Source organism: Nannospalax galili, unplaced genomic scaffold, assembly GCF_000622305.1.
Source record: "Nannospalax galili isolate Female #2095 unplaced genomic scaffold, S.galili_v1.0 scaffold525, whole genome shotgun sequence".
Lineage (NCBI taxonomy): Eukaryota > Metazoa > Chordata > Mammalia > Rodentia > Spalacidae > Nannospalax > Nannospalax galili.
Genome location: NW_008353937.1, coordinates 2,681,614 through 2,695,405, shown reverse-complemented (window position 1 = coordinate 2,695,405; position 13,792 = coordinate 2,681,614). Strand labels below are relative to the sequence as shown.

The 13,792-nt window shown below is 49.8% G+C and overlaps 1 protein-coding gene across 4 annotated transcripts in view; it reads right to left on the bottom strand.

Annotated features, from left to right (window-relative positions):
• Nucleotides 1-659: 659 nt before the first annotated feature.
• Nucleotides 660-13,792, bottom strand: part of Kcnk9 (potassium two pore domain channel subfamily K member 9) — a 40,701-nt gene continuing 27,568 nt past the window's right edge. Inside the window, exons 2-4 of one of the 4 annotated variants that reach the window (XR_607904.1) lie at nucleotides 10,209-11,310; nucleotides 1,656-5,543; nucleotides 660-1,104 (exon numbers count right to left, since the gene is read on the bottom strand). Coding sequence is in view for 1 of the 4 variants with exons in the window: in XM_008851074.1 (XP_008849296.1) it covers nucleotides 10,481-11,310 (830 nt within the window). In the remaining 3 variants the exon portion in view is untranslated. Of the gene's footprint in view, nucleotides 5,544-10,208; nucleotides 11,311-13,792 lie in introns of all 4 variants that reach the window. The other 3 variants (XR_607905.1, XR_607903.1, XM_008851074.1) reach the window with 3 other exon arrangements.

Below are 13,792 nucleotides of genomic sequence, written 5' to 3'. Positions count from 1 at the left end.
ACATGGTCTCTCATCCTTCAGTACATTCCAGATCCCCCAAGGTGAGTCCGGAGTATACCTGGTATGTATATCATCCATGTGAGTCGCTGGAAAAGGGAGCTGCCTTTGATGATCCCACCCACATGAGGAGGAAACCATGTGTGGGCAAGCAAGGCTTGGAGTGCTGGTTGGAAACTAAACTAGGCAAAGGCTATGCAAACTAGAGTCCCTGGGAAAGTGTGGATGAAAGACATGGATGAGCTGGCACAGTCCACAGCCCCCCACGCCACACATCCCCAGTGGACCTGGATCTGCAGCACCTTCCCGTACATCCCCAGAGGGTTTGGGTCTGCAGCCTCCCATCCCCCACTCATCCCTGGAGGACCTGGGTACACAGCCCCTCACCCCACATATCCCCACCAGACCTGGATCCGCAGCCCCCTACCCCATCCAGCCCCAGCAGACCTGCAAAGCCTAAGAACCCCTGGGTGCCTAGCAGCCCAGATGGTTTCCATGTAGTGGAAGAAAAAAGTTTGCTCTCCAAAACGTGAGCAGGGTATCTTTGCAGGCCCTGTGCGGGGGGCGAGGGGATGGTCACACACGTGACAAACCATCGGGGTGCCCACCTACTGGCTGTTCGCAGGAGAAAGACTTAAACACAGTTGCAAACATGCCAGAGACTTTAATGAAAAAAAAATTAGAAAATTACAATAGTTTATTACACCGCAACAGCAAATTATTTTCCTGTAAAGACATGTAAAATAAAAGTTGCTTAGTGCATTCATTACAAAAAGTTAAAGAAAAAAAGATGTACTCCCTGTATAAGGTACATATTTTACATGAGCTAGATGTCTACCAAGACATGTAAATGTTGGTGATACAGGTTTGTTTTCTTGGTTTTCTTAGGTAAGCTATTTAATAAATACATAAATTCACTTGGTGGTGGTTGCATTCTAAGGCCGTGTGTGAAGGCGTTCTCTCCCCAAGGCTGAGTGGGCAGAGGGTGAACACAGGACACACGCAGGATCACAGGCGCTTCTGTCATGCAGGGATCACTGGTGTTTTCACGTCTGGTGCGATGCCTCCTCCTAGGTTGGACCTGTCATTCAAACACACCCACCCACCCTGGGAAAAAATGGCAGATTCCCACCAGGGCTCAAGACATACCTTGCCACCCTCCTGAAATGTGACACTGGGCCCTGGGGTCCCTGAACCCCATTTCTTGTGAAACTCTCCTGATTTTCATCACCCTCCCCATGGGAACATTATAATCAACTTTACCTTCAGAACCAAACCCAGGTCCTCACACCACGCCACACCACACAGAAACACCCAATAATACAAAATGACAACAAAAAATACAACACACACATCCAGAGACCCAAAGATACCCAGTGAATATGTACATGGACACACACACACACACACACCCCAATGATTACATCAGGGCCCACATCCCCATGTCCCCGCCCCAGCCCCCAAATGAACCCTGTGAGTACATGTTAGTTAGTTAGACAGATATGCATTTAACACTAATTCAAGCTTAAGGTCTATGCCTGGGGTCACAAATGACAGGCTTTTTTTGCTTTTTGCTGTTTTTGTTTTGATGCCATGAGGTACACAGACATACAACTGGCTGAGGTTAAGATTGGACCATCTACAAGGGGAAAATTTACCATTTCTTGGCCTGCTGGGAGTAGGCTAGAAAGTCTTCCTCCTTGTCCATCAACTGAGTGGTTTATGTTTGGTTCATCATCTTTGACATCTTTTATCCCTTATCTTCTATGTGTTAACTGTAAATCTTCCTAACAAAATGTGGAGAAATAGCAAGATGTTTTCAGATTCCCCCACTGGGAATGACCTGTCTCCTTATATAAGTTTTGCCCGGTGGGAATCACAGTGTCAACCCCCCAGTGCAGTGTCTGCTTGGTGGAGATTTCTGATAAGGCAGAGGGTGGGCTAAGATGGCCTCAAGAAGACCTTCCCAACCCAAAACCAGCTGTCAAAATGCTATTTACAGCCTGAATAAACAAATGTATAATTAGTCCTTTTCAGGAGTATGTTCTTCTCTGGGGAGCCATCAAATTATAGAGAAATCTTGTTAATTGTGGGTTCTGCTTCGTTGGGTTCCTACTCATCACATTTTTCCCCTTTCGTTAGATTTTTAGTTTTCTACCCAACTTCTAAAGTTCCAGCTCGAGAAAATGAAAACAGTTGCCAAGGCATGTTCCCATCCCTGCTCCCCGGCCCTGCAGCAAGGGCTCCAGTATCTTGGAATCACATGGTCCACTGAGCCCTCAGCCTCACGGGGCCAGGGAGGGCCTAGCCCATGTAGCTCTTCAGAGGGCCTCTTGATGTAGCTGGCCACCTGCTCTGCTAGTGACCGTGGGACCAGTGGGTGGACGTCAGTCACTATTATACAGAGAAGGGAGCCCTGTGAGCACCCCCCCACACACACACACACACACAGAGCTGCAGCTCACAGCTGGACTGTCATCATCTCTGGGTGAGGAAAGGTTAGGACCCCTTAGGGGAACTGGCAAATGTCCCACCCACAGCCACACCACTGCACAAGCATCTGGGTCGTTAGGGGGAATGCCATAAAGAGAAGTCACTGGATGGATGATGAGCTGAGCGCAGACCAGTTCCTCATGAGAGGGCGTCTACAGCACAGCTCAGCCTCAGAAAGGGAGAGCCTTCCCAAGGGAGAGGAGTTGGCCCACTCCTAGGAACTTAACCCCATCTTGGAAGGGCTTGGCCTTGTCCCTCCTCCGAGCCCTCCCACCAAAGTGCCAGCAAAGAGTCTAGAGTGCCCTGTGCTGCTTTCGTCTCCTCTGGCACCAGCCCGTGTCGGAAAGACACCTGCTTCAGAGCTGCTCATCCTCCCTTTTGTAGATGAGAATCAGAAGTGGATTGCCAAGGCCCTGTCGCCCAATTACATATAAGGAAGGGAAGCCAGGGCTGGCTCTTAGGGAGATGCCCAAGGTCCCCATTACCCGCAAACCAATCAGCTACAAGAGGCAAACCAACACCTTCTGTTTTCAGAACCAAGACTATGCCTGAAGTTTATAAGCCTCCCTTCCAAACCATGCATGTTCTCTGGATACCAACGTCTCACCAAAACTGGACTAGAGTCTCCAAAGAGGTCAGAGTTAGGACACAACAGTAAGAGGAAGATATGAAGCCAAAAAATTATCCCAAGTATCCTCAAGCTCCCTCCACTCCTGGCGTCTCCCTCCAGACCATAACCCAGCCCCAGTAGAGCTCTTCACCATGTCGGTGCTGTCACCATGCCAAATAAGGTAGGTGTTAGGAAGACCAAGCCCACACCCTTCCGCTGCCCACCTCTGTGTCCCCATACACATTCAGACAAAACCAAGATACCCTCTGTTCTAGAAGTTGAGTCACACCAGCATCTGCAGTAAAGGGCTCCACCCTATCCTTTCACAACCATCCCACCCTTCCAGATCCCTCCTTCACAGATGGTTGCCCAGGAGGACAGGCTTGATGTGCTCTACATCATTCTCAGGTCTACCTCCCAGGAAGGGAGACATGCCAGGGTCACACAGTGCTACTGGAGGGGTCCAGCAAAGCCCTTTGTCCTGTGCAGGTGGCAGCCTCTGCCAATTGCATGGGCCTGCTGCCTGCCATTCACGCCAGGGAACTCACTACCGTTGGTCCTGGATGTGTCCTCTGGTCCACTGGTACGAAGAAGGCGCCTGAGGACAAAGGTCTACAAGGTTAATAATGACAATCACAGACTTAAACGGAACACAGACCCCATCCTGGAATTTTGTTCATGCTGACTGCAGAGCGGCCTCCGAACCCGGCAAATAGGCACATCCATCAGATGTATCCTCCTGCTTGGAGGTGTCTTCTCTCCCACTGGAACCCATATGAAGCCTTTGCCCCAGTGTGAGCCCCACCCATGTGATTTCCACGGAGGCACTGCCCCCTCCCTCCTCTTATGTCATCCTTTGTGTCATAGGACCCCAGCCCTCACCACCCCATCCACATGCTTTAACACCTGCCCTCTGAGATCTGAAGACACCTGGCTTGGCGTTCCAGTCTCCCAGGTCTTCTGAGCCTTGTCACCTGTGGAACTGAAGTGTTCTGGCTGCCCTCTGGCCCGCCAGCCCCACCCAGCAGCAGAGGAAGTATCCAGGGAGATGTGACGGTTTCATCTGCGGCATCTGCACCAGATGTGGGGCTGTAGTTCCCGACATGTTTGGAGCCTCCACAGAGCAACGACAGATTGATCTGAGGAAGGCCCTGAGCTGGGCCAAGGGGAGATACTTTCCCAGGAAGCACAGAGAACATTCTCCAGAGCAAAGCAGATGTCCAGTGACTATTGCCATCTAGTTCTCACAAGCAGCCTGTACATCAGGAACCGCTTAGAACCAGCGGAAGAACGAGGAAAATAAGGGCCGGAGGCTCCAAAGCACAACCACCTGTGAACGGCAGAGGCTGTCTTGTACGTGTAAAATGCCAGTCTGTGCAGCTTCCATTTCACCATGTAGCCCTATGGGGGGGGGCAGGTGTTGCCTCTCCCAGGGCTACAGAGGCGAAGGGTCCTTTGTCATTGTGCATGATCTCCCAACCGCCCTCCCTCCACCAGAATTACCTTCCCCAAGAAACACTGACCCTCCCAATTCCCTGGTGATGTTCCCATCATGGGGCCCATCGACTACAGGGAGAAATGTGTCCCAGCATGCTTCTGTAGTGTGAGCACCCCCCCAACCTCCAAGGTGTAGTGCCCAGCTGGGAGCAACCCCTGGGCCCGGCTGCTAGTGGTACACTCCGTCCCTCAGGCACGTGCAACTGAATGGCAAGCAATGGGATTAGCATCGAAGTACCCTGTGTCTACTTCAACCAGTACCTCATGCTTGGACCCGTCTTCGTCCCAGGGCCTCCCTCCCTCCCCTCTGTGTGTGCTTCCTGAATCCTCTACTCCTAAGCTGATCTACCAGATGTTTGCTTCTCAGTGTGTTCATCCGGGAGAAGAAAGCATCAGGGGAACCCGGAAGAGGACATGACTAAGTCCACAAAGGGGCAAAAAGGGGCAGGAGGGTCCCCCTGTGCCTCCAGGCTGCTGAGCAACAAGGAGACCGTAGGAGAGCGGGGGTAGGTAACATGGCCACAGCAGGTATGTTTTGTGGGGTCAGGAGGGAGAGAGCTGTGGTCTAGAGCCTGCCAGAGCAAACATCTCAATGACAGAAATCACAAATGATGGCCCTTGATGGCCGGGGCAGTGACATGACAACCAACCACACTCCCATGGTAGCAAAGGAGAAGTGTGTGGTGGTCATAGTCACTCATGGAGTCGTGCTATGCCAAGGCAGCCCAGGAGATTTGCAGGGAAAAGACCCTACAACGAGCATGCCTCTGTGCCTTCTGTCTAGGTATAGCTGGGCCATCCCCACAGGTGTTTAGGGGAAAGGGTGCTGATGCTCGCCCCTCGTGGAAGAGGTCCCCGGGAGAGATCAGAAATCCGAAGCCTGCTTGGGCTTCACAGTGAGACCCAGCATCCATGGACGCCTCTCTTGAAGCTGCAGTTAGGTCCCCTAACAGAGGAAAACAACATTTAATATGACTTATTTATTCACGCAACAAAAGCAGTAACCACAGAGGTCCCCAGAAAGACAAACATCAAATGTATAAATCAGAGCTAAACAACATCAACTACATTGTTTTCTTGTCAACAGCTCCTCAACCTGAGGGAACAAGCAGACAACAGCAGATCTTGAGCATTCTACAAGACTACGGGCCTGGGGTCCTCAAGAGACACAAACACAGTGAGGGAGATGCCCTCAATTGGGGGGTTTGGGGACAACAAGACAAGCAGGTGTGGGGTGTGATCTTGGATGGCATCTTAGATTCACAAACAAGCTCAGCAGGACATTTTTGGGACACTTGGGTAATTCTGCATACACGTTACATTATTATATTAGATAATCTTATACTAAGTTTCTTAGGTTTGACAATGGCACTACTATGTAAAAGAATGCACTTTTTCATGGTGGATATACAATGTTATCTTTGGCTGAACCACTTAAAAGCTGTAGACATGCCACCTTATCCTCCGGCCATCTCAGAGTGTCGAGGGGAGAGGTACTGAGGCTGGGGCTCTGGGTGAGGGGTATAGGGAGGCTCATGGTGCTGTTCTCTCAACTTCTCTGTAACCCTGGGATTTTTTTTTTTAAGTTGGAAGGGGAGGGATCATGGTGGTAACTTTTGTTTTCCTGAAGCAGCAGCCTCTACCGAGGCGTGGTCAAGATGGAACCACGGAAAGCCAATCTACACCTAGCACTTTGGGGAACCCATGATACATCAAGCCTTGGCCCACATAATGACCAATGCTCACTCTCTCTGCCAGCGCTTGCCTATCTTCATCTTTCCAGCTCCTGCCAAATCTTCAAGTGTGACCAGAACATCCAGGCCACAGGCCTCTTGGGTCAAGCTCACCTTGTGCAAAGTGCCCCTAAATCCCACCCACATTGTACCATCCTGTTCAATGAACCTACAGAGAAACCCTCAGAGGCCCAAAGACTGAAATGACTTCCGAGAGCCCATTGAGACATAACACAGGAACTGGACCCTGCCCTGCTGCTCTCTCCTCACCTAGGATGCTTCCTGAGTCCTGGAAAGACCTTGACTCCAGCATAAATGCACTTCAGACATGTGAATCCAAGTCACACCACTTTTAGAACTAAGCCATGATTCATGGATTCAGGCAACCATTGAGTGGACAGAATGGTGAGTCAGATAAAAATGACCTGTCTCAGCTTATCTACTCTCCAGGTGTCCTCTCAACACACTCAGGTGTGTCCACCTGCTACAGTCATGCTGAGTGCAGGCCCCCCTATCAATCAATCACCCACCCTGGGATAACACGGGCCCTTCGGAGACAGTGACTGAATCTGGAATACAGACTTTCTGGGCTTGGAGGCTGCTGCCCTGGTCTCGAGACTGAGTGGGACAAGTAGAACGGAGCTGGTTCCAGTATGGGGGCTAACCAGGAAACTCAAAACCCAGAGGGAAGTTCACTCTGATGTCCAAAAATCTTAACAGGCAGATGGTTGACACAGCACCTTCTGTTTGGGATGGGCACCTTTGAGGGTCAAAAGGGTATGAGCACTTAGAAGTCAGCAAGCCCAAAGCCCTGGGCTTCTCTGTATCACTGCCTACTTCCTCTTGTCCTTCATGGAGTAAAGATGGAGATCACTTAGTGAAGAAGAGTTCAAGTGAGTCAGATATCTTAAGTATATACAAGGCATTTTGGCTTCCAGGAACTGGACAGTAAGCCAACTTCCAGTGTTCCTGAAGCTGAATTCCCTTATAGAAATAACCAGGCACAAGGTCATCTCCCTCGCTGCTGAAGGGGCATGGTTAACTGGAGGATACAGTAATCACTCGGCTGAAAGAAGTTGCCAAGTGCACACGAGGGAGAGAGGCATTGGCCAGAGATACAACAACGTCCAGCAACAAGGGATCTTTGGAAATCTGTGCAAAACGGCAACAACACAAGCAGCCAGGACAACAGCAAAAGGAGCCCAAAGACCTACACTCTGGCCATTTGTCCTCAGACAAGCGTGAAGCCTCCTGAATCAGTCTCCTCCTCTGAGACTGAGGGAGACAGCCAAGTCCTACCACTTGGAGATGCTCCACCTCGATTGCTGGCTGTGCGGTGGGCTCTTGATGGAGATGGCCCATTCCCATCTTGTAAAGAGGCGACCCCTTGAGACCTGACTTCTCCCTGCCCTCATCCCAAGACAGCACATTGCTGGATGTGCCCAGAGCACAACTCTGCCAGGTCCCATGCTAGGGAACAGATGGTCCAAGCCAAGATCTGCCTCCTCCCTCCATGCTCTGATGCTGAGCTTGGATGAGACAACTTGGTGCTCTTCCTTCAAAAACTAAACTGACAGTAAAGAGCCGAAGGCTCAAGCAGGCTACAAGAACCAGGACCAACTGCAAGTCAGTCAGGGTTCACGACACGAAGAGGAAGAAGGCTTTACAACCCTTCACCTTGCAGACGGGGGAGTCAGCTCTACGAGAATATAACATTGTCCATATTTCTCTGGAAAGAGGGGGCACTCCCTGCCATTGAAGCCTTCTAGCACAGTGTGATCACTTTGCACAGATACATTAGTGGGACGTCAGCTCTGAGGAGAGGTTGAGCCTACGTCCCTTTGACTGACTCCTGGGCCTAGTACTTGACCCTGTGGAGACATACAGGGTCCCTCACTGGAGGGCTGAGTCAGGACACCTTGGTGTTGGGGAGTCCACCTTTTGGACCCTTCTGGGTAGGGACTGAGACAGCTGTCTAGGTACCATCGAAGACTGGCTCAGTGACGGCGAGCAGACCCTTGGTCCTCTCAGTGGCTCCGCGCCATGTACAGATCAAGGGTGATCACACACACACCCCATTTGAGGGCAAGTCTTACAACAGTTTTCAGAGGGATTCCTACACATTTTCCAGGCAGCCTCCTTCGAGGCATGAAGTACTCTGAAAACGGGCATCAGGATTGTCATACCTGCAAAAGCCAATAATCTCTTTGCAGAGGAAAAACATTCAAGAAGATCGATTGCTTCTATTCTCTGGACAGACTTGAGAGCCCTGTGCAGGGCATTCCATACAACAAAATCTCAAACAAGTGAACTGATAAAGACCTCGAAGTTTGAAAACTGTCAGCTTTGGCCAAGAGAGTCTAAGGTTCACAGACTCCTTTTGAAGGTCCCGTGTCCTAGACGAAAGGGATATTTCAACACAGGGTGTATCATTAAGGTGCATGCATAGACTTTCCAGAGGAGTCCTGGATGCTCCTGGTTTCAGCCCAATGGCACACATGCTCGGGACTGGTGGCATTTGGATGCTGTGTCCTTTAAGAAATCCTGAAGACCATAAGTGCGTTCCTTGTATGTGCGTAGTGTAGCCAAAGCCCATTTCCATCCAAAAGCCAGGAACTTCCAGTGTGCAAGGAAGGAGTGAGAGGATGAGTGAATGGGTGACTTTTAGAGATGGCGGGGATGGAGGTGAGAGAAGTTAGAGTCCCTCAGTAAATGTGGAAGCTGAGCCCTCGTCTCCTGCCATTGGAAGGGCCTACGATGTGCCTAAACTGTCCCCTACGGGGTTCATTCTCTATCAAGAGGGGAGGAATTTCTCCACTACCTAGACAAAGCATCCCCTGAGATCGACAAGTTCCCAGTAGGCCAAGATACAGCCTCTAAACTCTTCCTGAGACCAACATGAACTTTTCCCTATTTACAGATCAAACGCAATTAGAGACCATCTTTCTTGAAATATATATCTCTCTATATATTGAAACAAGGAATGCCCTATCACTTTTATTAGGAAAAGAAACTACATCCACATCCCGATACCCACTCTCATCCAAGCATTCCAAAACTAGGATTCTCATCCATGCAGGTAGAGGCTGCAAAGTCATCGTCATAGTCACCGAGAGGGGAATAATAAAATAAATACTCTGGGTCCCAGCAATCTCCTGTCTCCCCTGACATTCCAGCTGTGTGGAAAACGGTTGGAACTGGAAGTGCTAAAATTAAAAGTGTCTTGATTAAGTTAATTCTGTGGCTTTCCATTATTCCTTTGCTACATCTGCTTTCCTGCCCCGTGATGCATACCAGTTCCACAAAGTGCATGCTTCTGAAATTTCCTTTTTCAACTGGCAAGCTAACCTGATCCGTGTAGTCTTGCCCATCTACATACCCCCTGAAAAGAAGTTAATGTGATTAAGAAACCTGGCTGTTTGAAACTATGCCCATGATACATCTCTCTCAGGTGGAAAAAAAAAAAAAAAGTTCTCTATGGAGTGTGCTCAATTTGGCAAGGAGGTAAGTCGGAAACCTCAGAGTTTGGTTTTCTGTTTGGTCTGGAAGCAGCCGGGAGAGGGCTGTTGAGAAGACTGTGTGAGTGGGAAGGGAAATGGATACCTGATACTTTCCATCTTGTCAACACGACACACCTGCACACAGACGCATACACACTCGTACTGCGCACACGTACACACAGCCACCCAGTCCTTGGGAAAGGAGAGAGGGGTTAGGTTGGAGACACGACTGTGGGTAGGCAGTCAAAGGCTCCCAACATGATGAGCAACATCGAGTTGGGCATCCTCTCAGCTCTGTCTGGTGCTGTTGGTCTCACACCTGTCCTAGGAAAGCCACCCCAGAAAGAGAATGTGGCCGGGTAGAAATGTAAGGCATACTTTGCTGGGGAGGGAGGAAGGGATCCATGCTTCATGCTCAGGTGTGAGTTTCAGAGAGGATGGGTCTCTATTTTCCCTTTGAACTGCTCTGCCTGGCTGGAAGAGAGGGGAGAAATGAGGCCAGAAGAGGAGGGAGGGGAGAAAGGAATGGTGATGACTGTAATCACAACAAAAAAGAAAAAGGGTAAATAAATAAGGAGGGGAGGGGCTGGACCAATGGAACTTACATCCACATGACAAAAGGCTCTTCAGTCCTACTTCCCTCCCCACACTTAGACGGACTTGCGGCGGCGGGTCAGCTGGAGGTTGTCACCCGTGCAGCTGTGCATCGCCGGAGACACGGAGCCCAGGGGCGACGGGAAGAGGCTGTTCTTCAGTGTGCTTGGGGAGATCTCCTCCACCTTGTAGGAGATGGAGCGCAGGGATGCCGGGGCCAGCTTGTCGTCGTCGTCTTCCTGGATGTCGTTCTGGGTCACGCGGCGGAAGCAGAAGGCGCACAGGGATCGGCCACATCTCTTGAAGAAGGACTCGGGTTGGCGCTCGCGGCCCTCCTCCGACACACGGACCACCACGCTGTTGGGGTTTCCTCCGGGAAGCAGCTGGCCGCCTTCTCCCTCCAGAGGCTCTTCGTCCGTATTCATGGTGAGGAAGCGCAGGACCACCAGGTTGAGGAAGGCGCCGATGACGGTCAGCCCCACCAGGATGTACATGAAGCTGAAGGCCACGTAGAATGGCTTCCTCTGCAACGCGCCCTTGGTCTGCAGCGCCACGTAGTCGCCGAATCCGATGGTCGTCAGAGTTATGAAGCAGTAGTAGTAGGCGTGGAAGAAGCTCCACTCCTCGCACTGGGAGAAGGCAGCTGCCCCGATGCACAGGGTACCCATGCAGGAGAAGAAGCCGACGGTCACCATGTTCTCCATGGACACTTCGGTGTTGCGCATGCCACAGCACTTCTTGATCCTCTTCAGCAGGTAGCGCACGAACGTGTTCATGCGCTCGCCCAGGCTCTGGAACATGACCAGCGTCAGAGGGATGCCCAGCACGGCATAGAACATGCAGAAGGCCTTGCCGGCGTCGGTACCAGGTGCAGCGTGTCCGTAGCCTAGGGGAGGAGGAGAAAGGAGACAGGGATCAGGAAAGGTCTTCGAGGTTGGGGTGGAGAAGTCCGTCGGGGACCTAGGGCACTTCTAATGGGGAGGGGGACTGGAGGAGAGGGCCATGGGGGGGCAAAGAGAGCTCAGTTCAAAAGTCCCATGAGCACAAGGGTGGGAGGAATTTGGGTAAATTCAGGTAGGAAGGGGATTTGGCATACAGGTTTAGTACCCCTGATCTCAAGATATAAAACCCAAAATGCTCCCAAACTCTTAAAGGTTCGTTTCATAACAGGCTTTGATGTAGCTCAGGCTAACCTCAAGCTCATTCTGTTGGCCAGGTTCTCCTTGCCTCCACCTTCTGAGTGCTGGGGTTATAGGCATGTGCCACCACATGCCTACCGAGCTCTCAAAAGTTTTTGAGTATAAACATGATGCCATATGAGGAAAATTCCACACCAGAAAACTTTGTTTCATCTGAAAAATTGCTTAAGATTTTACATAAAATCACCTTAGGATGCTGTGTATAAGGTATATGTGAAATATAAATTAATTTCGTGTTTATACCTTGGTCACATCCCTAAACTATCTCATTACACACAAGCAAAAATTCCCAAACACTTCCGGGCCCAAGACTTTTGGATAAAAGATGCTGAGCTCCCAGAGAGCCTGGGAACTCAATGGAGAGGTTTGTGAGTTGACATTGGGGAGATGGGAAGCATTCCAGTGTTCTTAGAGCAGCACAGCATATTTACTACTGAGACAATTACAAAACACCAGAGAGAAAATGAAATCTTCCTACTGCAGAGCCCCGTGAGGAGTGAACATTGTCAGAAGAGCTTCTGTGTGCCAAGCAGGCCGACTGGGCCATCTCCATCTAACTGCCTAATGACTCTGTCAAACAGGGGTAACGATTCCAATGCCACTAACAAGAAAACCAAGTTAGTGACTTAATAGCTGGATAAGCTGACTTCTTCAGAGCTGGATTTGAGTTTCTAGCAGCCAAGAACGAAGCTAAAAGCAAGACTGGGAATCAGGAGAGGTCATGGCAGAGTGGGGCACAAAGGCCATGAGGGAGAAGCTTATATCTGTTTATTCACTGCAGTACCCTCATGCCTACGCAGGGTATAAAGGGTAGACGGTTGCTCAGGTAATAGAATGGATAAATTTCCACCAGTGGTGACTGTAGGCTTAATAAGAAGGAGGGAACACACACCCCTCAAAAACCTCACATGCAGGGAGACTTTTGGAACTTCTCACACAACTATGCCAAGTCAAGCCCCCATTTGCTCTCATGCAGATGAGGATGATAGACCTGAAAAGACTCTGTGCATTTCCATCGTCCCCCATGTGGTCTAACACCCAGATCAAGATCAGGCCTGCGATATGGTAGGAGAACAGAGCTAGCAGATTCTGGTTCACATTCAAAGTGAATGCCGCTTTGAAGAAAGTGGATCATGGACAGTGTTGATCCTGAGAATTTAGAGGCCAGAACTCATCTTCAAAGCTTGCCCTGTCAAAGAAGGCCATATTTCTGTTTCCGAGTCACATGCTCATGGTCATTTCATTATCTTTATCATCATAGCCCCACAGAGTCTCTGCCAAGTGGGATGATGATGCTTCCAGGTGGGCTATTGGGCAGATTTTCTATGGCCAGAGGCAGACCCAAGCCTTCCTCCACCTGTCTTGACTCTGTCCATACTCTGCTGGATTCAGTATCTCTCGGAGGTCTCTCCTCATCCCCAGCCAACCGCTCTATCCCAGGCAGCACTGAACTCTATCACCTCATGTACCCAGCATCACTTACAAAGAAAGAGAAACAGCACACACAAAGTGGGAGCCAGGCCAGAGAGCAGAGAGTGGAAAGGGACAGCAATGTGTGTTTCTATAGAAATTAGCCAGTGTGAAGACTGTAAAAGCATAAAGATTGGGAAAAAGTATACAAAGCTTCAGGGACTATGGGGTAATATCAAAAGGTGTCTTAGAAGAGAAGGAGAGAGACCAAAAGAAGAAACAGATAAAAGAAATAATGGCCCAAATTAGCCAAGTTTGGTAAAAGACAAGCTCATAGATTCAAGAGTCTCAGTGAACACCAAGTAGGATAAATGTAAAGACAACCTTACATCATTAAAACTATAGAAAACTGAAGACAGACCCTCTGGAAAGCCACCAGACAGAACACACTGCAAACCAGGAGGCCTGGGACACTACAGACTTCTAATAACAAGCAATGGAAGCCAAGAAACAATGGAGTCACTTCTCTACAGAGCCAAGAGAAAGACCACTGACCCAGAATGCCACATCCAAAGAAGATAACCCTAGGAGATGAAGGCAAAATAAAGACATTTCAGCTTTTCAAAGCTGGAGATTTCATCACCATCTGATCTGCACAGCACGACCCCTGGAGCAAGTTTTTTTGCCAGGAGGAAGATGGCAAATGGAAATTTGTGTCTTCGGCAAAGAATGAATCATATGGTGGTAAACAAATGGGTA